The sequence below is a fragment of the Osmia bicornis genome, chromosome 4, assembly GCF_907164935.1.
Source record: "Osmia bicornis bicornis chromosome 4, iOsmBic2.1, whole genome shotgun sequence".
Classification (NCBI taxonomy): Eukaryota; Metazoa; Arthropoda; class Insecta; order Hymenoptera; family Megachilidae; genus Osmia; species Osmia bicornis.
The window spans coordinates 12,144,244-12,168,837 of record NC_060219.1 but is presented as its reverse complement, the minus strand read 5'-3'; the positions used below and the strand labels follow the sequence as shown (position 1 = coordinate 12,168,837).

The following is a 24,594-nucleotide window of genomic DNA, read 5'->3' as shown; positions in this document are numbered from 1 at the left end:
CGCGCTCTTTGTGGATTTTTCGATGAATTCTATACCGGGTCTCATAACGAAAGACGTTTGGAAAATCGTTCGCTACATGCCATATTCTAATGTTAATCATTTCATTCAATATTATTCTTGACTGTGCTTTTATGTACATATAGAATTAAACTCTTTTCGGTCAAGTGTTTTTACCATTCCAACCATTTAGCGAGCTGCACTCGACAAGCTATGTCATCGCAAACGGAATCTTTTTACTCTTCTTACTAATATAAGCTATTTTGCGGAAAGAAGGCACACTGTCTTTTAGAGTTCCATATTTTTCCATTATAAATCAGTTATAATTTTAGTAAGATTTCAAAGGGTTTAATGATTGAACCAGACACTTTACATAATGTATAACAGAAATTTTTATTTCTTTCAAAGGTATACAGAATGAAAAGTCACAATTATGAAATGTATATGTGTGCAGTAACGTCAGGTGTTAAAAGATCGAATGGAACAGGTGTGTATTGAAACGTAACCACGAACACAACACGACACGACACACGATAATTTAAAAGTAGCCATTGAAACGCTTGAGAACGATAAAAATCAAGCACGAAATCGACGTTATCCTTGTTCGTATCGCGTAATGTCACTTAAACGAGCAGGTAAAACACGAGTAACCAGGCAACCAGTCAAACTGGACCTTTTCTCGCGGCGCGGCGCGGTGCGGCGCGACGCATGCAAGGTGACGTGTTTAGCTATTCGTCCCAGGAAGTCGTCGTCGTCCAAGGATTGCGCAACCGGCATCCTTGTAATCTGCCTAACAACATAATAAGTGATTTCTTGCTTACTTTGTGCGAACGATTTAATGGCGCCGGCAGACGTCCGGCGATCCATTGAAATTACCCGTTATAATGTATTCCTAAGCGACGCTAGTAATTATCGCTTCAAATTACAGGTAAATGTTTCGAAATTTTTTTAACGTTTGAAAGTGTAAATTTTCTGGCAAGAGGAAAGAGATCTCATAAAATTGTCCATCGTAGCTTCGCTGTTCGTAACATTTGATTCGACCGCGACGGGTAGAATTACGAATCCAAGTGTTCGATCAACGCGAAATCATAAGAAGGGATGGAAGTAAGGATCGCGGAGAAGATGGTCGGTGGTACAGCATCGATGCGAGCACAGTTTGTACAGTACTGTAAACAGCCGGTTCCCGAGGTTACAGGGCGCGAGTAAATGGTATGTAAACCGTTGGTGGCTTCACCCTTGGCCCGAGTGCAGGCCGTGCTGCCCTCCTCGCACTCCGCAAACTCCATTAAAACATTATCCACGTGCCGATGCGCTCGGAAAATCAGACGCGACTATCCTGCCTTCCTGGCGTATTGATATTACGTCCCGGCATCATCGGTTCCTCCTCTACCCCGCCAGTTATCTATGCATGCACTCGAATCTCCATTTCGTGGCTGCTGGCTGCTGCCTGCTGGCTGACTACCTTTTCCGCTTGTGTCGGCCTTTCACAGCTTTTTTTTCTTCCTTTTTCTGTTTAAAGGTGAAAAAGCGCACCAGCTAACGTTAGGATTTTTGTTTTCGAAAAACACAGAAGCGCGTCCCGTCGCGGCGTCGCGTCGCGTCGAAAGTTTTATCAGGCTCGTTGGTGATTTCAATGTGAAAGCAGCTTAAAACCGATGTAATAGGAGAACGCTTGGTATGTCGTTGTAATAGGTGCCATATCGAGCCCTTTGGCGACTCCGTGAGCGGTCTGACCCTCGCAGCGATCCCACTGTTGGCATCAATAGAAATCACGGAGTCATCGCTATTGGGCGCCACTTGTCATTAATGACTCTTCGATTTTCGATTTAATTAAACCGCGATGACGATCTCGCCACCTAGTCGTCGGAACCCTCGCAACGGAATCGTTTTTCTGGAACGAGTTTCGATAGGCGATCGATCGATATAGCTGCTTCTTCATCTTGCTCTACCTGAGATTTTTTCAGTTTCACTTATACTAAGTTGAAGTAATAAAAGGGTGCATGTTAATAAAAAAAAGTCATTAAATAAGTGTTATCAAGACACAAACGTTAGATAGGGATGATAAATAACAGGAAGGAAGTAGACAGAGAGAGGGAAGATAAAGCGAATATTTCCCCTCCAATCAAATCCCTTCTTCCTTACGTTCTATTGTGATTTCCTGAGAATCGCTCTGAAATTTTCTCCGAGTTGTGTTATAGATGTCATAAAAATGTAAATATATGCAATTAGTAAGGATTATGTGATGCGAGGACAACGGGAACAGGTGTTAATCGATCCGAGTACCAGATTACACCTGAGAAACTAAAAATATTAAATATATTTCTCAGGATAAATTTCATTTAAACGTAATAAAGTTTAAAAAATTACCCAATTTTTTTTTTTTTTTTCGAATGTTATAACAACGAAAGAGAAACACGTTTGTCAATTTATTTTTCCCGACATGGCGATGTTTTTTTCACGAATCACCTCGATGGTTGCTCGCGACAACGAATTTTCCGACGAACGAACGTCGATGGAAGGGTGGTATATACACAGCTGTCCGTTGCGTTAGCTGAATTTGCGAAATGCATTTTTGGGAGACGCGAGTTTTGCAACACGCCATCCGTCGAATTTCAACCGGATTTCGGTCACGGTATTGTACGAGGGTCGATCAAATACAAGCGAGACCTTTCGTGTAACAGCGGAACACGTTTGTACAATTTAAAAAATACCTCTGAACAAGAGAGCGGGCATATCTGTAATTTTTTACATTGGTAGATCGAAAGAAATTGAAAGGGTATAGGTGTCGCCAGCAATCAAACGATTGAAAGATACGCTATTCAGGATTTTCAGGATTCAGTGTCGAATCAGTACAGGAATTCATTGATAGCAACTTGTTAACCTTCCTCCAAGTTATTCGATTAATCGCGACCAGTCTATAAATTCACGATCGATGAAGTTACAGATAGAGGGGGGAGGAAGATTAACGCGCACAGTTTCGATTAATGTTTTCGTCGTACGCGAAACCCGGGAACGATAGCATCGTCGAGCGTGTCTGCACGGTAAGAAGGCCCATAAACTTTCGTGTCCCGAGATAGGAATCGTCAGGTGCGAAAAGCGTGACGGTTCTGGAGGGAAAGCGCCTCGAGACCTTATGGCTGTTCCGACAACTATATACACCTAACCACACTGTGATGTCGGTGTCTCTGAGAAAGCAATGGGGGCCGCTCGGGAAACACCGTGTCCCCGGGCCTTTTCCCTCGCGAAACTCCAACGCAATCGTCTTCTACAATATACAATAAATATCATTCTACTCTGCCTGTGAACGATTCTTACTCGGTTTCGAAGCAAAAGTATAGAGTATCTGTTTGTTATATTTACCAGTATCGATTCAACCCTAGACGGAAGCGAGCAGCCTGGCTTGAGGCCAGAAACGAAAGGACAGGAACACGCTTGACAAAGGGGTGTAGGGTGGGTTGAAACGCGAATATAGTGGGAGGTGCAAAACAGAGCTGGAAAGTTGACACGTTTGTTTGCTCCGCCTGTTCCCACCTTTGACGTTCCTCTAATCTCCGCGTGTAGAGCTAGGCTGTCATTTATTCCGAAAACGGATTGCATTCTTTTCACACGCCAACTTTTCAGCTCCATAGTATTGTATATCCAGAAAGTAGGCAGACCAGAGCAAACTGGTGAGGGTGGTTTGTCGACGGTCACCAACACATCCGCTAATCCGTACGATTCTCTTTCTAACCGGTCTCTTTTGCTCTTGTGTTGTTGCAGCGTTGGCGCGACTATCGTCTGGTGGGGATGTCGTCTCCAGCCCCCGTGGCACTGGTAGGGATGAGAGGAGCGTTGGAGGGAGGGTGAAGCAGGCGACGCCGACGACCACGGTGACGACGACGACGACTACGACGAGGACGAGCGCGTCGAGGGAAGGTGGTGGGTGTGATGTTGGTGGGGGTGTGTTTGGTGGCGGGAGGTCGACTGGTGGGGAAGGAACGGTCAGTGGTGGGGGTGTCGGAGAGGGTGGTGGTAGTGTCGGTGGTGGAGGCGATGTCGCGGAGAAGGAGGAGAGGCGACCGGCTTCAGAGAGTGTCGAGCCGACGGCCGCGTTTGACGTCGCATCCCTCGTACTGTACGGCTCGCGCGCACTACCGATACGCCTTAAGATCTTGCTCGATCAGTTGTTCAACCAGTTGCAGCACGCGCAAGTGACACGTTTACTAGCCGCTTTCGGCTGGACGTACGAGGATTACACGCGAGGATACATACTGCAGGTGAGTCGATCTATTTAACACGTAGATCCGTTACCGTTTCAGAATAGCACCTAAATTCTCGTTCGCGTGTGTCACCCATTCTTGGACGGAGAAGTTTTCACGGTTTACAATTGACGACGATTGACGATCGACGGACGAAACGGAGTGACAGAGTGACATCGTTCGCCAATGATACAGATTCGTCTTTGTTGACGGTAATCCGAAGCGGATTCGGAGCAGTAGGGCAAACCAGTGACGCCGATGAATCAGACTCTTTCGATATACCCAATTGCAAATGTGACGTCAATCGAGCGGACAACCAAGTGACAAGTAGAAGACAAAGATCGATAAGGATTGTTGTTGTTATTGTTGTTGTTGTTGTTGTTGTTCGACACACGGCCGAGAGAAAAGTGGAGTAGGACAAGTGACAGGTAGCGGAGGATGCAACGCGATGTCCATCGAACAGCCAAAACGATGCCAACTTGGATTTTCATTTAAATTCATCGATATTCCAAGGATGTGTTGGGCAACGCAAACCAAAACGCATTGATTTCAAGTGACGTGTGAAAATTTCGCCAAGTGGAACACTGCTCCCGAAGCAAACAAGAACACAGAGTAGTGACAAATGATTCGAATGGAAAACTGTTATGAAATTTTCGAAACAGTGATTTCAAAATGTCTTGGAGTGTACGGTGTGTCAGTTGGATCGAGATACGAAACTTAAACTAATAGTGCTCTTGTGCTTTTGCAACTGGAATTTTGAAAAAAGAATCCAGAGAAACTCGTGAAACGTGTTCACGCAAAGGACGATGCTCATCCGAGAAACCTATGAAACGCGAGTGTGTTTCAAAAATCAAATTCGAGAACTGAGAAGTTCGGTTTCCGTGAAACAACGCCGATAGAATCGTCGAGGAGTAAATTTTCAAAATTGCTGCGATTATGCGAAATAAAGTTGTGCGCGAGAAATAAACTCGTCGTCGTCTCGAGAGACGTGTTTTGGCAGTGATTCAAAACGGGTGTCGCGTAACAATCGGATCTCTGTAAGAGGAAAAAGACGCTCTATCTTTTCTTGTAAAATTCATTCATCGCTGATTAACGTTTCGAAGAAGGTCGCTAATTCCGTGAAAATAATAAATGCACGTCAATGATGCAGGAAACTCATTCGGGCGTGCTTTGACAGTGATGCAAAGTGTCACCTAACAATTATACCCGGACAGAAATGAATCTTCTTTTAAGAAATTAATCTGTCGTTTCAAAAGCAAAACCACTAAACGTGCGACGATAATCCACATTGATGATGCGTGATCGAGCAGCGATAGAGAAACAATGAATTGAAGCTCATTTTATAGGTATTTCAGTAGTAATATAAATGAAAAATCGTCCAATCTCCTTTTTGGAATATCAGTAGAAGTAGATCGTCTATTAATATTTCAAAGAGTAAATATTGAACTGTTCGAAAAATTTGCAGTGTTTACATTAATCATTGATATTATTTTTATCGAATAATTCCGCGCGGATGAGTCAGTTTTAAGAACTTTAAAAAGAAGGGTAAAAAAGGTTGAAATCGTGGATGTCTCCATGATCGAGGTAGCAGGTGGGATGGTATTCCGAATAATTATAATTATAGTGTGTCTGACTACGCATGGCCATCGAAGGGGCGACGGTGCAGAATCGAGCGGAAATCGTGTCGTACCCGGGGTCGTACCGGGTTCCTGGGAAACTTGTCGTCCGTTCGATCCGTTCGATCCGTTCGATCCGTGGAAGGTCGAAAATACACGCTGGGCCCGTCCGCTGGCTGGACATTAATCTCCGTGGCGGGCCGCTAGCGTTAGAAAATGGCCAGTATCCGTGTAAACTGAATTGCACCGATGTCAGCGTGAAATTAAAACGTATGGAAAACCGGTTTGTCGACGATGCGGCACGGTGCTCACGGCACCGCAGAGAACAGCACACACGCCACTCGCTTTGCTCGCTCGCTGTCCGCTGTCCGCTGTCCGCTGTCCGCATGCCTCTGCATCGCCCCGGAATTTAATCGACCGATGAATTCCGCGGCTGTTCGCGGTCACGCTAAAATCCTCTTCTTCTTTGCTCTTTGACCGTTCGCTGATATATCGATACATCGAACACCATCTACCAATCGAACGACGCTCCTCTTGGAGATTTCCTTTCTCTCTCGCGAAAGGACTCGAGGCGATTATAGGCGACAGTACCGATTCTCCTTGCTGTCGCGACCAGTGTCGTAGGTCGAACTTAAACGAGCTAAGCGTGTCTGGAATTATTGAAAGGCTTTCAATCTTGTACGACTAGAACATAGACACCGCCTCGGTTACCAAACTGAAATCTCTTGTTCCAAATTTCTGTTTCGCCATTACTTTTTTCTGTATTACTTATAGAAATTTCATCGGATGCGCTCATAATGTGTCCTGATGCTTAGCGTCCGAACGAGAAAGTCGACGGATATTTATACAGGCTCAACACGCAAAACTCAAGTTACATTCGATACTTTCACTGTATACCAATTACTCTAGCACCATGAAACTTCTACGCTAAACCGCTTCGACACATTTGTCATGAAATTTTGACGCAACGAAAAAATATTGAAATCCCAGTTTTGAGAATCTCAACGTGTCTTTGAAGTCAAATGTGGATCGTGATATACCGTTCGTTTTTCTGTCCTCGATGGACGCGCAAATAAACGATCTGCAGAAATAATAGATAGAATTTGTTTCCTCGTGATAGAGGAATGTTGTTTCGACAATTCTTCTCTGATCCAAATCGATCAATATTATCGATCCAATTTCAGAATATCGAGATAAAAATTCACGGTCTAAGAAAGGTGATTCTTCCTGAAATTGTACTTCTGTCACAGGAATCTAGGTAAATGTCAAGGAGAATAGAAACCTGTTCTCCATGTTGTAAGATTATCGAAAGGAACAGGTGTAATCGATAAGACGGAGTAGATCTGGGCAACTGGTGCTCAGTGGGCAACTTTCTATAATATGTCTGACTACACACGTTCATTTTCACTGTGGAACATATCTAATGATTGGTGAAATTTTTCTTCGTCCTTCGCATGTTCAATCATTTGACTAACGAAATGAAATTGATATACTGCCTCGGTCAGCAGTGACCGTAATAGCAAGGAACGTGTTAAGATACAAGTGTGATTTAAGTAGAGGATACCGTACGGGTGACAGGAAACATCGCGAAAGCTCGACTGGATAAAAAGCGAATTCCGAGCAGAAACGAGCGACGTGCGTGCGACACCACGATGATTCGTGACTCGTTCGCGTTCCTCGATCATCAGCTTGCCAACGACAAAGAAGTTAATGTCTTTTTAAACGCGTCTTCTCGCTATCAAGCTGGCACGTTTCACGTTCGATCCAAGAACGTTAATGGACGACGTTGTCCCGAATGCACGCGACATATTCTTGAGCAATTATCGTGATATTCTCGAGGCAAGAAGGTGATAATTTCGCGTTTCACCTGTACGGCTTGTCACTTATCGCTGCTGAAGTTATGCCTGTCCGCTAATGCAATGTTGACAGGATTTTTCGTAAGTTTTTTGTTAATTTCTTTCAGATTTCTCGGTAATTTGTTTCGAAGGAGACGGTGTGTCCATTATTTTGCTGTTCTTTTTTTAACGATCAACGTATTAAAAAACATTCTTCGATTACGTAAAACTATGCGTTCTGCTGCAGAATATCTGAAAGTGGATCGACGTTGCGTTGCACAAAGGGCCATCGACTCGTCTCGCTTCGGGGCGAACCGAGCGATTCGCCAGCGCAGAATTCGCTCGTAAATCTGCTAGTGGCGCACGGGGTACAGGCGGTTTTGCGTTCTAAAGGCATCCGCAGTTAAACTGCAACGCTTCTGCTGCCAGCGAAACTCTACCGGATTCCACGGGGCAAACCGTGCTGCCGCTTGTCGTGCGAAATTGCCTTCCACTACGTGAAACGTACTTACTCGATACGGGCCGACGCGACGCCACCGTATGATTTACCGTTTCCACCTTCGCCACCGTCTCCCTTCCTCTTCGTTTCTATGCTTTTCCGGGAACATGGGACCGATACCTCCTCCGATACACATCGTTCGATTCCCAGTTCACTCGGTGTGCTTATTCATTTTCCAACAAATAACTTCATTTGTAACTTCGTTTCAAACGCGATATAATCTCCCGCAACGAATTCAATTAAAAAAGGGGAAAGATTCTTAAGATGCTTGAAATCAAGATTAAGAAGATGAGAGCGAAATAAATCGAACGTGTCCAGGTGGTTATCGCGGTCGTGCCGTTCGATAACATCGCGACCGATCGAGAACGCCGATTTATTATCCCCTGTCCCGTTGACAGCCGTAATTGTAGCGCATTTTCCTTCTTTTTTTTTCTTCTTCTTCTTCTTCTTATTAGCGCAACTATTCATCGGCGAGACTTTGATTTTTCCCGTAGACCACGTCAGCCGTGAAAGGGCCGCAGGCAACCGTGACGAATTTATCCGCGAACGCTCGGAACCGAACGTTTCGAATGGAAAACGAAAGTGACGAACCTCTGACGGCTCGATGCTCTTCTCGAACAAAGGACGCCACTGTATTTTCCACGAAACGGAAAGACTAATTTCAAGTATATAATGAATTCTTTATCGCTTTCGTATCGTTTACCAAATAATATCCAACTCGGCCCTTTCTCCGTCCGACACAAAGACACAATCTGGTTGTTTCGAAAAATACCTTTTTAATGAATATTACAAAATCGATCACCTGCAGCAATCTCTGTAATACGTTACACAAGTGTGTGAGTCAGTGTATAGAAAGGAGACGTATTAAAATGATCGAACGATGATAAGCCTGGAAAGAGAAATGAGGCTCTGGTCTGGCAGGGAGCAGATGAAAGGAGAGAAGAGGAGGATCGGGTCGATCGTTGGAGCGGAAACGCAAAACCGACCGCGCGATCGGCTCCAGGGAAATTAAAACTCGAACGTGGCGTTTATATGGACTACCGATCCGACGAATTCGCTGCGAAAAGAAAGGGAAAAGGAAACGGGCCCGTAGAGCCGAAAGATTACGGGGTGCTTGGATGCTTGGATGCGAGGCGAGGCGAGGCGAGGCGAGGCCAGGGTCGAGCTCTGATTGCTTCGCAAATTCGCTATGCGTGGCTACTTATCGATTCTTCTCAAATCTCTTCTATAATATAACTGTCAGGGGAACGCGAGCGAGTTTATTAAATGTATTAAGAGAAGACACCCTCGTTAAACATGATATTCATTGTCACGCAAATATTAATATTGACGTATCGCTTAGCGAGACAACTGTACACAAGAAAAACTCGTGACCCGTTCGTTACGATTAGATCGTCAAACACCCCGATAACTCGTCACTCCGCCTTCGAACCGTTTCAAATTCTACTAACTACACGCACAATGCATCGTTCTATTTCAGCTGTAGACGAGTTTGTAAATCGTCGACTCGTTCCGCTGAAAGTTTCATCGGCAAAAGGAGCAAGTGCGTTTCGTATGCAAATCGAGCCTACGCGTTTAAACCGAGGACGGAAGTTGGCGTTGATTCCAGGGGACGTTCTCGAGGCTAGTTGCCCAGGGCCAAACCGAGAATCATTATTACCCTGTGATAATGGCAGCGTTAAACTCAGGGATCGGCTCGATCAAAGTCACATTGTTCATCTTTCGATGGAAGACGCTCGTGGTAATGCGATCGCCAGTCAAAAATTGAGAAAGCAAAGAGAAGAGAAAAAAATTCAGACCAGATAGCGATCGTTAATGGATGGTTCTCGTTGCCGTTCCAACTTTTACAGTGTTCGTTCTCTGGTTCCGGAACGTCGTCGTCATCGTAACGAACAGGTATTTACGATCACGGGGACCGTGTCGATTCGGTGGCTGATCGTGGCTATCGATAACGTTCCATGGATTTTTTTGCTAATGCACTAATGCGTAATGTCAGTGTTTAATGCCCTGGACGGGTAATCAGGGTGCTTCAGTGTTCTGTAACTGAATCAAGGGCTTTATCGTGTCACACCAAGCATCGAAATCACCATAAATAGGCATCGATTTAAAACGATCGTCCGTGAAACCACAACTTCACTATTAAAAAACAGCAAACAAAACTAAAATTACGAGCGCGCATTAGACTCTCTAGAAAGTCTATCTACACATTTATCTTGCCATCTGGAGGTTGCAATAACGAGCGTTAAAATCATCCATCTCTGCGCGTGTCAAAAAACAAGAAGATCGACGTTTAAGGAATAATAAAAAGGGGGGAAAAAAGTAGATTTCAGAAGGAGAAACGTAGCAATAGTCTGGGACATAACAGAGAGAAGCAAGTTGTCCGCTTATAATAGAGAAAGAGAAAGAGAAAGAGAAGGAGAAAGAGGGAGAGACTGCAGGTAGCTGCAATCCAATTTAGAGGCGGATATCCACGCGAGATCTTCACGATTTCTACACACGAATAAGACGCCGTGCATCGGCCGTGAAATCATATGCGGTGTCCAGTCACGGATGGCATTGCCGTCGATCGCTGTGTTTCTCCTTTCGGAGGGAAAAGCGAGCGGCGGCTAGTCAGCTTGAGGATCAAGCCACCAGATGGCACCGGTTGCTGGAACAACGATACCACTTGTTCTAACGTTGCCGGTTAGCGCATGGATATTAGAGTTTCCGGTAAATCAGGAATCACAATACTTCGTTCGATCTTTCATAAACGAAATAAGAACAATAAACTCGAAGAAGATTTAACATCAAGAATTAACGAGTGCGAAATGTTATCAAAACGGAAGGAATAAATATATTTTATTTATTGAATGTTTTCATAACTCTTGGGGCCTTTTTGTTGAAACAGAAGACATTTTTAGACTTCGAGAAAAGGAATGTCGCCAAAAATAAATGGTGCAAAGCCGATACACTGCGGTGAGATTTTTTTTTTTTTAAGAATAGCAGAAATAATGAAAAAAGGAACTTGCCGATGGCTCGTAAAAGTTGATTGAACAGGAAAAGAAAAATAATCGGGCAACGATAAAGATCCATGCTTAAGCGAAGGAAAGCTGAAAGCTTCGCAAAACAAGTTTCATCGATAACGTTGAGATAATTTCCTCAACGTGACGAATGAATGACGACAGCTGGTAATTATAAGGAACTTAATTGAAGGACTAATTGGATGATAATAGATAGAAAATCGCCTTCAAGAAACTAGGGACTGCGTCCGATGTTATGTACTTATTTAATTACTCGGTTCGCGGCTAATTAACCTTTTTTATAGCTCGATATCATCTGTCGTTATTTTTTGAAATGGTATGTCGAATTTTACTGACTGAATTTATTAGCTACCGGTTTATTTTTTAATGTTTTCGCTTTGTCTTTTATTATTTTTCAAAGGATAAATTTATAAAATTTCACATTAGTCCTTCGGTAGAAATAATTTGGTCGATTCGCGAATGGACGCGCACCCGAGGCGTCGAAACATGGCAAAATGAAAACGCGAGGCGTCGAGCTCTGCGCATCGTTGCGATTATGCATTTCACAATGCAACGTGCATCCCTGACACCTCCAATTGCAACCGCAATACATTTTCTCCCTGGCAAAAATATCAAATTCATACATATGCCATCCGAAGGAAGGAAAAAACAATTCAGAAACGTGTCGTCGGTCGTCGGTTGTCGCAAACACGATTCGAAGGTAGTGTTTCGCTTAGCTCGTTCGTTTCCGCAATAAAAGCGATTGTGCTCGGCCGATTTCATTAGCGTGGTTGATTTTTCCGTGAGAAGACGGCCAAGAGGAGCGCGAGACCACATTTGAAGCGGGTTAAACGCGATTCGCATCGTTCCGATTCTCACCAGGGACCTGATGATTTATTATTTTTTTCCTTCTTCTTTTTTCGTCGTTGGAACTAACAACCTTCCTACTCAAGCGTTTCCTTTCTTTTGTTTACGTCTACGCTCGACGACAATGGATGCAGTAATTGTCGTTAATTTGGAAAAAAAAGATAAGAATATTGTTTGAAATTAGAAATTCATTTTGGCGTTAATTTTCACAGCTTTAAAAGATTCGGCGCGCGAGAGCTAAATGACGAAAACAACGAGAGGAAACTCGTTAAACGGTTAGAAGAAACTGATAGCCCGGAGAGGAGGAGGTAGTTTGCGGAGGAAAAAGAGACATTCTAGCGTGCGGAAAGATATTACCGATTATACGGTATCAACGATTTAGCGATTGCCCTGGCGTACGCGTGATTTCGCTAATTCGACTGTTACCGCTTTGCTCTCGGGCTCGTGTGTGTTCGATCATTATCCATTGCCTGCGAGCGAATTCGCTGTTCAGTTTGCTGTTCTTTCAATCTCGTTCGTTTGCTCTTTTCGTTTCTTCTTTTTTTTTTTTTTTTCTCTACCTCTTTACTTTTTCGATACTGTTTTTTCTGCGAGGAGGGATTCTGTGCAGTTTAAATATCCACACGTGCGTGGAATTTTTTGGAACGTCGCTAGCTAAAGCGTTACCTGTTTCAAGGTAATTTTACGCGTCACTTTTGACTGTGTTAGAATCGACTGCGTTATGATCTGTAGAACTTAATGTTTCAATCTTGGTCGAAAAAAATAATCACTTTACTGCGGATCTGGTAGCAAGAGCATACGTGTACGTGTGCGAAAATTAATTTGGCTGTGGATAATGGGAAAGCAAGGAATAACCGAAGGGATGATCGCTTCCCAGGCCTCGAAGGATCTCTCAGCTCGAGTATCAGCTCGCGTGCGGAATTAAATTCGAGTCCCACGGTGCACACGGTAGTGTTGCATTCTCAGACACGACCGTTTAGGTCCTGCCGTTCCTTTCACGTAACGACGAACGTTTAGTCGGTTCGCGGAACTGCTTTTCACTCGACGGACCCGCACTCGTCGGTCACGCACACTCGCGAGACCCGCGAAACACTCCTCTTCTTCCAGTGAACATTCCTCCTCCAGAATGGTCGCAACGACACTTAGGAAAATCCTTATGGGAAAATCGCGAGTCTCCGCCTTTCTGCAGACCCTTGTCCGGAAGTCGACGAGAAAACAAGCGATCGTTTTTCTGGCTATGACTCTGTTTGACTCTGTTTAAAGGTGAAAGTGGAGAATCAGAGCTTTTTGTCGATAGAGGACCCGACTTTTCCCAGAGACGGCATTCGTGGTGACTGTTTTTAGGAGAATCGTAAACTTCCGTTTGGTTTTTAGCGGTCTGGAAAGGACAGATTCAATTTCGTTACGAGAAATCGCGGACACCTTCTTAGTTCGATTTATTTATTTTCCTAGGGATGGAGAAATTTTCGAAATTCACACGTGAGATTGAGAGCATAATAGAAGCGTTGGAGCATCGATGCTTTCATGACGGCGTCGTCAACGTAACGTTTCGTCGAACGGTTTTATATTTAGCGGGGCGTAACCGCAAAATCGAAGAAAGAGACGAGAAAGCCGAATGTTGTTGAGCTGAACGCCGTGTTCAGGCGACACGCTGCGTTTAGAGAAAATTTTTCGATCGTTCGACGGATTTTAGTGCGTCTGGCTTTTTTTTCGCGTTGTTTGGAGTTGGCGGGACATCGCGGCTTGGTCCAAGCAAAAATTGCAGACGTTTCTTCTTTTCTGTGTACATGTTGCTTAATGATAAGGCTGATCTTTGTTCTTGCTAGAAACATTTTGCACCAGAGTGTCACGAAATTAGAGACTTTTTGAAGCTGATTTTTTGCTTGTTCTCACAATTTATTAACGATCTTTTAAGGAAACACTTGACGGGAGCGTGTTAAAATTCTTTCGCTTAAAATTCGGTTTTCTGCGAGGTCAGTGTCCTCGTGTCCTGGACCAGGTGTCCCGTAATTCTCCGCTCGTTCGTTCCTTCACAGAAGCAACACCAACTTCGATCTGTCCTTAATTTAATAAATCGACCAGCTTTTTCTGCAAGGGGTTGAGAATTGAAAATTAAGGGGCGGGGTGGTCTCGTGTTACAGAGCAGCGATTTTCGGTGGCGCTGGTTATGCGGTCAGCTGGACGCGAAAAATAACGCACACGCAGAAGAACACGCGGCGCTCGATCGGATTTGGAGTGGCGTCGGTCGGCGTCGGTCGGCGTCGGTCGGCGTCGGTCGTGAGTTCACGCCGGTTGTACGTCGTTCGCGGCCGCGTGTGCGTGCTTGAAGAAATATACAGCCGGGACGCGAAAAGCGTCGCGCCGCTGGCCGTCCGTCCTGCGTTACGTCGAGCCCGTCGGTATGCGTAAATATACAAGACCAACCGAGAGAGAGACAAGCTTACGGCCCCGAGATCTATATACGCTGGCCACCCTGATTTTATATATGAAACCGTGACTCGACACTCGATACGTGACGCGTACCCTCGAAATTCGACCAACATCCTAGATTTACCGACAGATCGCTTCCGCTCAGCTATATTTTATACTTTAATCTCATAAAAAAAGAATAACACGAGTTTTTAATCGAGTTCAGAGGTAAAGGGAACGGAAAAGAAAAAGAGCGTTGCAAAAATTCCATCTGCTAATTATAATCAGAATATTGGAAAGTCCAATGGAACAGAGCGAAACGACATCCGATCGTAAAAACGAAAATTCTTATCACGCCCTGTTAATCGTTCGCTAAGAAATGTTCTTGACTTTCGACGAAGAACAGGTGTAACGAAATTCAAGGAACACCGGAGGAGAAAACCTTATAATACGAAACAACGTCAGAGTGTTGTCACATTTTATAACATTTAAAGTTATCTCTTCTCCCAGGCTTGTTCTATTTCGAAATCGCAATGCCATTTAAAATTGCAACAACTTAATGAACGCTTACTTATCAAAGGTAGGTATAAAAAAATTTGTAGAACGTAAAATTACAGTCTACCCAGAAAGATTGTTCGTATTATTAACGATCGCGATTGCCTTGTATGTAATTCCACGTTCGTTTTTAATCCCAATCGATTAAACAACGTTGACTTATTGAAAGCAGACGACGGATCAGAAGGATATTCTCGGGAAGTCTCGTTTCGATGCGACAACTGAAGTAGAACTAATTGCTGCTGCTGTTAAAGAGAATAAATTAGGTTCGTTATTCATTGATCCGCTCTTATTAATCGTTCTATACTCTATACAATGTATGAGGTAGTTACGTAAGCGTCCTTCCACGCTAGACGAATAGAGGAAGTGTTTTTATCCGGATACGGAATTATCATAAGCAACTCGCCACGCTAGATTGCGCCTTTTCAACGTAATCACCCAACTCGAAGAAGTGCATCACAAATAATTTGCATTTTTTCCCGTTTTTTCTTTTTTGATATAATATAATTTAACAGAGAAAACGTAGTAAGTTGCAGCGATTTAATGGATACTGCGAGATTTCGATGCGAAGGAAATTTACTAAATAATTCTGAAACGTTACAATTTGCGTAACTCTTTGTTGACGAGTGACCGTGACACAGAACGCTTTTCTTTTGTCCGTGTTCGGTTCGGTGCAATTCGATCTTGCACTCTGGACCGTTTAAAACAACACAAGAAATTAATCGGCTTTTAGATTCAAGAGTATTCTTGGATAATCGAGATCTCTGGGCTGGTAAAATTGACGGTATCCGTTTAATCTGTTGGCAGGATTCGCAGAACGGCCCGGTGCTGGACCGATGGAGCATATGCTCTCCTGAAGAGGAGCCGCTGGTGTTGCAGCAGTTCCTCAGATTCGCCGAAACGCGTCCATTCGTGCAGCAGTTGCTGCTGGCCGCCGGAACGCCGGGGACGGATGCTATGTCACCAAGCAGACGACCTTCGCCGCCGACGATGCCACTAGCACACTTACCACCATCTTTACACCTTCTCCACTGCGGTCTCCCGCCTCCAGGCTCGAGGTTGCCGCCTCCTTTGCCACCGCCGCCACCGCCGCCGCCGCCTCCATCCGTATCGCATCCGTCGATGTCGCCAACCGCCCAAAAACACTATTCCTCTATGGCCGGTGGCAATGCCGGGGTGACAAGCACCGGCAATTCGCCACCAAGAAGCTTGGATTCCCATTTGACGGTGTCGCCGTTGAACAGACTGCAGAGCATGCAGCCATTCGACTTCCGAAAACTGGGCACCATAGGTCTACCGGCATTTCCGCCTATACCACCGCCACCATCCACGGAACAGCTACTTCAGAACAGGAAGTCGATGAGGAATCCGCATAGTCCGCACAGTCCGCCTCACCATTCGACCAGCAATCATCAGTTGCAGAGGCCTCATATGCCACCGGTAGCCCCGGTATCTTCGTCCGCGCTCAATTTTGGACACCCACTCTCGGTCGCTGTATCCTCCGGGGCGCTTCCGCCCAGCTTTCCCGCTCATTTTCCACCGCCGCCTATGGGCAAGTCCTCCGGGGCCGTGACCGGTATCACGGCACCGACCGACGTCCACAGCGGTGGCGAGAAGAGCAGCGAATTCGGCTCGGAGGAAGACGAGGAGGATGACGAAAATTCGGACAGTGCCCTAAATCTGAGTAGACGCGATTCCAAGCACGTCAACGAACAGCGACACCATCCGCCGCTACCTCTACAGGCTGCTCCTCTCGGCAGGCCTCCGGGTATTCCTGGAAGAAAGCCTCATTCTCCTGGGAAACGACCCGGTAGCCAATGGGGCGCATCCGCCAACATACCGCCGAATCTCGGAACGCCGTTCATCAATCCGACCACCGGGAAAAAGAGGGTACAGTGCAACGTGTGTTTGAAGACCTTCTGCGACAAGGGAGCTTTGAAGATTCACTTCAGTGCGGTGCATCTGCGAGAAATGCACAAGTGCACGGTGACGGGGTGCAGCATGATGTTCAGCTCGAGGAGATCGCGCAATAGACACAGCGCCAATCCGAACCCGAAACTCCATTCGCCGCACCTTCGACGAAAGATCTCCCCGCACGACGGCCGTTCGTCCATGGCGCACGCGTTGGTTTTGCCTCCTCAGGTTGGTCTGCCTGTTCCGGCTCCGGGGCTAAATCACCTTCCTTTCGGCTCGTTCCCGCTGTTGACCCCACCTCCGGATCTTCGATCGCCAGCCTCTCTATGCGGCTTAGACTTTAAACACCTGGACCTGTCGTCCGCTCAGAACCAGGCCAGACCAAGCTACGAGGAGACGCTTCAGCAGAGAATGAGCGTGAACGCGAGCATGTCGACGACGGCGCTGACTACCGCCACCGCCGCGATGAGCAACGCCATCGAGGCGCCCAACACCACCATGGCGACCAGAGGTTCGTTCTCGGGCAGTAGCGCGGCTGACACCGTCTCTCCCTCGACTCAAGCTTCGACCGCGGCGGCCGAGGGCGAGGAAGAAGAAGAGGACGACGACGGCGGCATCGTGGTCGTCGCGGAGGATGACACGAGTAATCTACCCTCTAGACTGCCCCTCCGTTCCGGAGAGGAGGACGACGATCAGCCGGCTGACTTTAGCCTGGCGAAACGACCGAAACTGTACTTTGGCCACGATACCGTGGACGAAGACCTTGTCAGCAACCCGGATAGCAACGAGGACAACGACTCGATGGGCACGCTCGATCAACAGAGCTATTCAGTAAGTCAACACTCCTTGAACTCTACGTCCTTGCACAGCAGAGGTGTCCGAAAGAGAAAGTCTCAGCATCCGACACGGTGTGCCGTGTTGACCGAGATTCATTCCTCTTCCACCGACGGGGACTCGTCCAACGACGAGGAGAGGATCCAGCGCCGATGTCTGTCAGAAAGTGCAGGTATCATCTCGTCGATGAACGATTTTCAGAATCAACCCGAGGACATGTCGATGTCCAGACTAGAGGCAGAGGGACGGAAAACCACGCCGAGTTCTCCGAAAACGCTTAGCTTCAACGATCAGGAATCGAACTCTCGTTCGCCGGAAGCGTGTAACAGAGAGGGGGCTGTGGTTGGAACGGTACACCGCGATACTGTCGCCTCTCAGGAGAACACGGAGGATCTAGGTGAGGACCAACCGCGAGATCTAAGCTCAAGGGCGAGTAACTCAAAGTCGCCGAAAAGGCAGAACAGTCCGGAACCAAAGACGTCTGACGAGCCGGCGGAAGCTGATCCTGTTGAAACCACCGCCCCTGCGACATCGAACGTTCATAAAGAGTCGAGCTGCCCGGAGCAAGGGGATCGCGTTAAATGCGAACTCGAGGAGGGGACTAAGGAGGAGGAGTCGATTAGAAGGTGCACGAAAAAGGAGGGCGAGGCGGAGGAGAAAGCGAAGGAAGAAGAAGAAAACCAGGAGGAGGAGGAGGATGAACCGATGGAAGAGGTGGAAGAGGATGATGATGATGAGGAGGTGAACGACGCGCTGCGCAATCAAGAAGGTGAGCGTCCTGATGATCCCTCCCGTGCCCCGAGCTCGGTCGACAGCCGTCCGACGACAGCCGACGACCTCTCCCACGACTCCTCGACCAACACTTTGCGTCAACTCGAGTCCTTGTCGCAGGGTCGCGCGATGCAGTACACCGGGATGCAGCAGGCGGCTTCGAGGTCTGGCCGCGGCTCTACCAGCCCCGTCAGCCTCACGACCCACCAGGAGACCACCATGGACAATTCCTCACGTGGCTCTCGTTCATCCAGCGCCTCACCCTCCACAGCGGCCATGGATACGGACAATAGCTTGATCACCTATGCCCGATACGAGAACGGTGGTTTCGTCAGCACCCAGGAGGTACCCTTGGACCGGGAGAATCCTCGTCGTTGCACCGCTTGTGGCAAGGTGTTTCAAAATCACTTCGGGGTCAAGACTCACTATCAGAACGTTCACCTGAAGCTGATGCACCGATGCAGCGTGGACGGATGTAACGCCGCCTTCCCATCGAAGAGGTCTCGAGACAGGCACTCGGCCAACTTGAATCTTCATCGGAAGTTGCTGTCCACCTCGTCCAGTCCTCCTCTCTCCTCGAGCTTGCCGCCAAGTTTATCGCCCAGGGTCGATGATTCCCAGATGAATCCTTTGTTGCACAACGAGTTCCTCGCGAGGCTGTACGCGGATGCCGGCATCAGCGCTCTTGGTGCTTACCCTCTGACACCTGGACTACCTTCAGCGGTCGATCTCGCCGCGAGAATACCACCGCCTCACCCTCTCCTCCTACCGCCGCATCTGGGAGCCACGTTTTCCGGTCTCTCCTCGTTCGCGTCTCATCTGGCCGGTCTGAACGGCTTGACTCATCAGCATCTGAACCATCTGACCAGGATGTCGCAGGAGCAAGGAACCAGACGCGTCTCTGGTTCGGGTTCCCCGATGTCTTCGCCGGGTTCCGACGATCGAAAGGAAGAGGCCAGGTGCACTATACCTGGCTGCGACCGGGTCTTTGGTTCTCGAGCGGTCAGGGACGCGCACTCCAAGGACCCACAGGCCCATCGTGACTTACCGGTTCTCTCGACCAGTGGCTCGTGACCGATCTCCTTTTACGGCCGCGATTATTACCCCCTACTGTGATGCCAAAATTCCGACGATTCGACCGATCGCCAATGATCTCGATTATATAATAGATGGGGTCGGTGGAAGGCCGGGCACTCGCCAGCCTGGCCAAACACCGACTCCGTCCATTCAACGTAAACGTGCAATATCGAACGGGACACCTCCTGGTGAACGCAGCAACGGTTTCAACGAAAGTTTACGTATTCTTCTCCGGTTCCCGAGTTTATTTTCTTAAAACGCAAGGTGCTCGAATCTAGTCAATTCGGAAACCTCCAGCCGCGCGGCTGGAGTCTGAAATTTCGTCCACTTAACCCGCACAACATGATCCCTCAATTCCGACAGTGTTCCTTCGTTCAAGCCGACAGGCGACCTTGGCGACCAGGAAAAGAGTACTTTTACACGTCATCGATTATGCGTTCTCCTAGTTTTACAGAGGTTCCCGTTCCCGAGAGTAGAAACTGGTTGATTGAACAGCAAATCGTTTCTTCGTTTCTGTATCCGCGTAACCGAAAAGGCGGTAAGATTGAGAGAGGAGAAGGTCGATAGAAGAACGAACGACGACCGGAAAGATCGAACTCGCTCCAGTTTCGATCATCCGGCTGATTTTATCATCGTTGTGATAATGTAACGTTTAGTAAATATGCCACTATTTAATCAGTAATCAATTACTACTGCTGTATATATTAAACATAGTACCTTTCGATGTATCGCGCAATTAATCAAGGTAAGCTATCGGACGATAGTTTTGTAAAGGCTTGTAAAGAACCGATCTTTGGACCGGGAAATCGAGCCAAGGTTGAGGATCTTAAATAGGCAGCTAAATGGGAGCGCGATTTTTCAGATGAAAGGCCGTTTGTTCGCGCGTTCACTGTTGGGTAAGGTCGAGTTTGATTATTATTCTCGAATTTTGAAGTTTAATTCCCTGATTTTATTCCGTTCCATGTCCGGTATCATCAACTAGGACAGAGTGAAATAATTTCTAAAAGATTATTATCGTCGACAGCGAACGCGTTGAAACGAGAGTGAGAGGAAGAGACGGTGGCGGTGTGCAAGCAGCGACCACCGATCGACCAGAAAATCAAAGTGACGGACGTCGTCTCGAGCTAGATAAAATGAGAATAGATAGATTTTATTTATTGTTTCCTAGGAATCCTACACGACACACACTGTACCAGCGGCCAGTAGCGGGCACTGCCGCGGAAATTTTTCTTCTCGTCCGGTCGCGTGCATAGATCACTTCCCTTTGTTAAGCGGAAGTGTTAACCGATCGCGTGCGTTTCTTTCATTCGTTCGGTTGTATATACCTACATTGTATACGTTATTTTCGTAGTCTGTACGCGATTGTACCGCGTGGCACGGCCAGCATTTCAAATTTCGAACGAACAGAAGAGCAGAGGAAAGAAATTTAGAAGGGTAAAAAGCTTTTTTCTATGCGCCTGAGCCTACGCGTTTTACACGTTTCGCCTAAAATTTCGTAAGGCAAAGCTCGCGAACACGCGACGAACTCGCTATCAATTACACTCCCCTAAGGGCGAACCAGATTTACAATTGTAATTATGTATAAACGGAATGCTATGATGTATGATATTATAGATCGATTATAAAGAACACTCATCATTATGAAAATAAAATACCTATCGAAATCAATCGAGCCTGTTCTACGCCCCCTCGCACCTGTTCTGAACAGCCTTGCGCAGGACATGGGTCTTCGAGAATCGTTCGTCGTTGTACAAATAAATATCTATAAGAATTGATTGAAGTTGGACGTTGCATTTATTTATGAGCATACCATGGGGCATATATTTTACTCACGACAGATGTATGAAACATTTATTTCAAGTATAAATATTGTGGCAGATTGATGAATTGGTGCAATAAGAACAAGGTCTGAGACTCGTGGAGTCGTACGAATTCTTCCTCAATTCGAATACTCGATGATCAAACGACCGTGCTTCGTGTAAAAATGAAAAACCTACGATCTGGAACACTCGACCTCGTTTTCTGCGAAAGAAATCCTCTTGAAACGAGAAACGCCGCGCCGCGCCGCGCCGCCTCGTTTATCAAGGATCTCGCGGGCGTGCACGCGCACGCCTACCAATCCTCGCGCCACCAGACGAATACCAGTTACAGAAGAATTTTGCAACGGCTAAATTTCCTGGTAAAGAAAAACGAAAACCGTGATCCGCTGACACTGGTCCACGGTAATTAGGAGTACCTATACCGGTACGGTTCAGAGCGACGCTTAATTACAACGCGCGTATGTATGTACGTAAGTGGTCCGGTCTCTGGTTCGGACATGGCTTCCCATCACGGAACACACAACCGACCTTTAATCGACCAGACAGATTAGATTAGCACCTTCGATTCCTTGGACCGGTAACATACGACCTGGCCGCTTAATAACGGGTACACGCAAAATAGACTCTCGAGAGGAATCGAGCTGGGTGAGTCACGATTAGAAGTGGTATGTATACCGATTGCTGTATTGAAAAAGAAATGAAAAGAAGAAGGATAGAACGTTTCGTGCAGCACCTACTGCTACGCTGTCAAGGAGAGCTTCTGATGTCCTTGACTTTTAACCCTTCCGACCTGACATCGTATGCTACATTAATTTCTAATAACAATACTAAAACAACCTAGATCGCGCAGCGTTACAATGAAAAAAGAAAATAAACCGATGAAATCTCCATTGAAGCAATTGCAACACACACACACATACGATAACGCGAAATGAAAGCATAGGGATGGGAAGAGGTCGGGGGTGTGCAGAGGCTTGATGGGCGAGCCAAGTCTAACCAAAGACCGCCTTCTTCCATTTTCTTCTTTCCTTTTCTCTTCGTCTCCGTCCTTCGTTCTTCTCGTTCTTTCTCTTTTGATCCAGCAACCTCTCCAACCCCCGTTCTCCTACGTTACACCTGTCGTGCGCGATCCGACCAAGAGGAGGTGGTAATAAAGGTCTACTCGGTCGAGTACGCGTACTCGAAACCACGCCAAATCCATTTATCTCCTTCCTTCGTGTTCATTCTCTCTTCTTGCCAGATCAGCTTCGACTTGTATAGGTTCTACGTAGCTTCTGAGAAACTAGATTCGATAAAATTCAATGTCTTGCTAATTTTTTTGCGAAATTGAAATCTTCGCGAAGACTCGAAAGTGAGTTTATTTTAAGAAATCAAAGTCGTACGTTACGAAAACGCAAGGCAATAATTTAGGACACGATCTGCGTATTTATAGCTTCAACTTCGGCAGATTACTTGAGTGAATCGTTTGACATATTTTGACTCGATTACATCACGAGTGCTCGTATCAGAGTCAACATCAAGCCCGTCTTATTTGCAGTTCTCAAGAGCAGTATGCTCATCGTTATTCATGTTTAATGGCACGCGCAGGGGCCGCTTACGATCAAGAAATTTCTCGCTTGAAAGGTTAACGCGTAACACTTTTTTATGAGCCCACTTATCGTTAGTGGTTGGGTAATTAAAATTGCGGCTGCTCGGTGTAACCTTATTGTTCTTCGGAACTTGCTAATCGAAAGGTAGGGTAACGATCGTTAACTGATTTTTCCTACCACCAAACGAATAAACGTTATCAACAAATTTTCGAATTTTCTAAAATACCGTTTCAAGAACGGTCCAATTATATTTCACAGGTAACAAGTATACGGATCATTTTTTATCGAACTGCTTACCAATTTCAAGCTCTTCATCATTGTAGCCATAATAAGGACACGAGACACTGGTACCGTTCGAAAGGTATAATAAATTACCACGTAGTTGGCAAGGTATACGTTTTTTACGAAAATTACCCTTCAATTATAACCCCATAATAGGATCGATGCGCGATAGCAACAAAGTTATAACGAGTATTTACGAGAACACCATCGTTGCAACCTGTCACTTGTTGCCATCACTGACCATTTTTGTCTAGGGGTTAAATTCGACGGTGCAATGGAAACGATAAAGGTTGATTTTTCTCGAATATTTCGGAGCGTTGGTTAGGAGAATGATGGGGTAAGGAGGGCAGTATAGGCTAATCGAAGAACACGATACTCGGCAGGTCGAACTAATCGAGCTGGTACGAGCAGGTAGTACCATGGGCCTGGTCCGAGTCCGAGTCCGAGGCGTATAAGTGCGCTCTAAATACATGTTAGAAGCGTGGCCAGTCGGTCGTTTAATCAGACGCCGCAGGCAAGCTTCCATGTCGAACCGTGAATATCGGCCCCTCGTATCTTGGCTAAGATAAAAATCGCCACGGTAATTTCGGCGTCGTGCACATGTCGCGTCCCATCCGGTCTCTGGCTATCGGACCTGGTGCATTACGCGAGAGGATCCACGCTCGGAAAGCAGATCGACCTTATCGATCCGGTGTCTGCGAAATTCTACCCTATTCCAGCTAAGAAATAACGTTACGATTGTCCAAAGTAGAATTGTGGGAAATATTAATAAGGTTACAACGTTTTAAATTTAATTGTAATTACAGGTTGAATAAAAAGATGCGTTTATCTGCAATCAGAAAATCGCAAAGGATTTAAAACGCAATTAACTCGAGAAACAGTAGGTAGCAATTGACATAATTCGGTGCTTGATTCTACGAAATTGTACCGTTCAACAGCCATGGAAAAGAAGCCCAGGGGAATATTTAAGCAAATGTTACGAACTTGAATGGCAAAATTGTAAGGTAGATACTTAATGCCGGGGTATGAACGATGGTGTGTAGAAACTTCATTAGCGATGATGATTGAAGCGGACACTTTGACGAGAGAACTCACTTGAAAATCAATTTATTCGTCGACGAGCCCCAGGACTTGCACCGTTCCTTATTAAAATTCGGTGCACGCGGCCGATTTTAACCATCGAGGATACCGTTCAAGACGCGTGCAAAGGGAAAAGACGGGGCTCGATGAAATAAAGGTATTTGTTTATAAGTGACAGGTAAGCAATTTAAACTGAAAATTAACCCTTTCTC

General features: G+C 46.2%; 1 protein-coding gene across 2 annotated transcripts in view; it reads left to right on the top strand.

Moving 5' to 3' along the window:
• LOC114882724 overlaps positions 1 to 21,351 on the top strand; it is a 150,805-nt gene extending 129,454 nt beyond the window's left edge. Inside the window, exons 4-6 of one of the 2 annotated variants that reach the window (XM_029199688.2) lie at positions 3,757 to 4,253; positions 15,823 to 18,532; positions 18,655 to 18,918. In XM_029199688.2, the coding sequence (XP_029055521.2) occupies positions 3,757 to 4,253; positions 15,823 to 18,532; positions 18,655 to 18,827 (3,380 nt within the window). In that variant the 3' untranslated portion in view covers positions 18,828 to 18,918. Of the gene's footprint in view, positions 1 to 3,756; positions 4,254 to 15,822 lie in introns of both variants that reach the window. The other variant, XM_029199687.2, reaches the window with a different exon arrangement.
• The last annotated feature ends 3,243 nt before the right edge of the window (positions 21,352 to 24,594 follow it).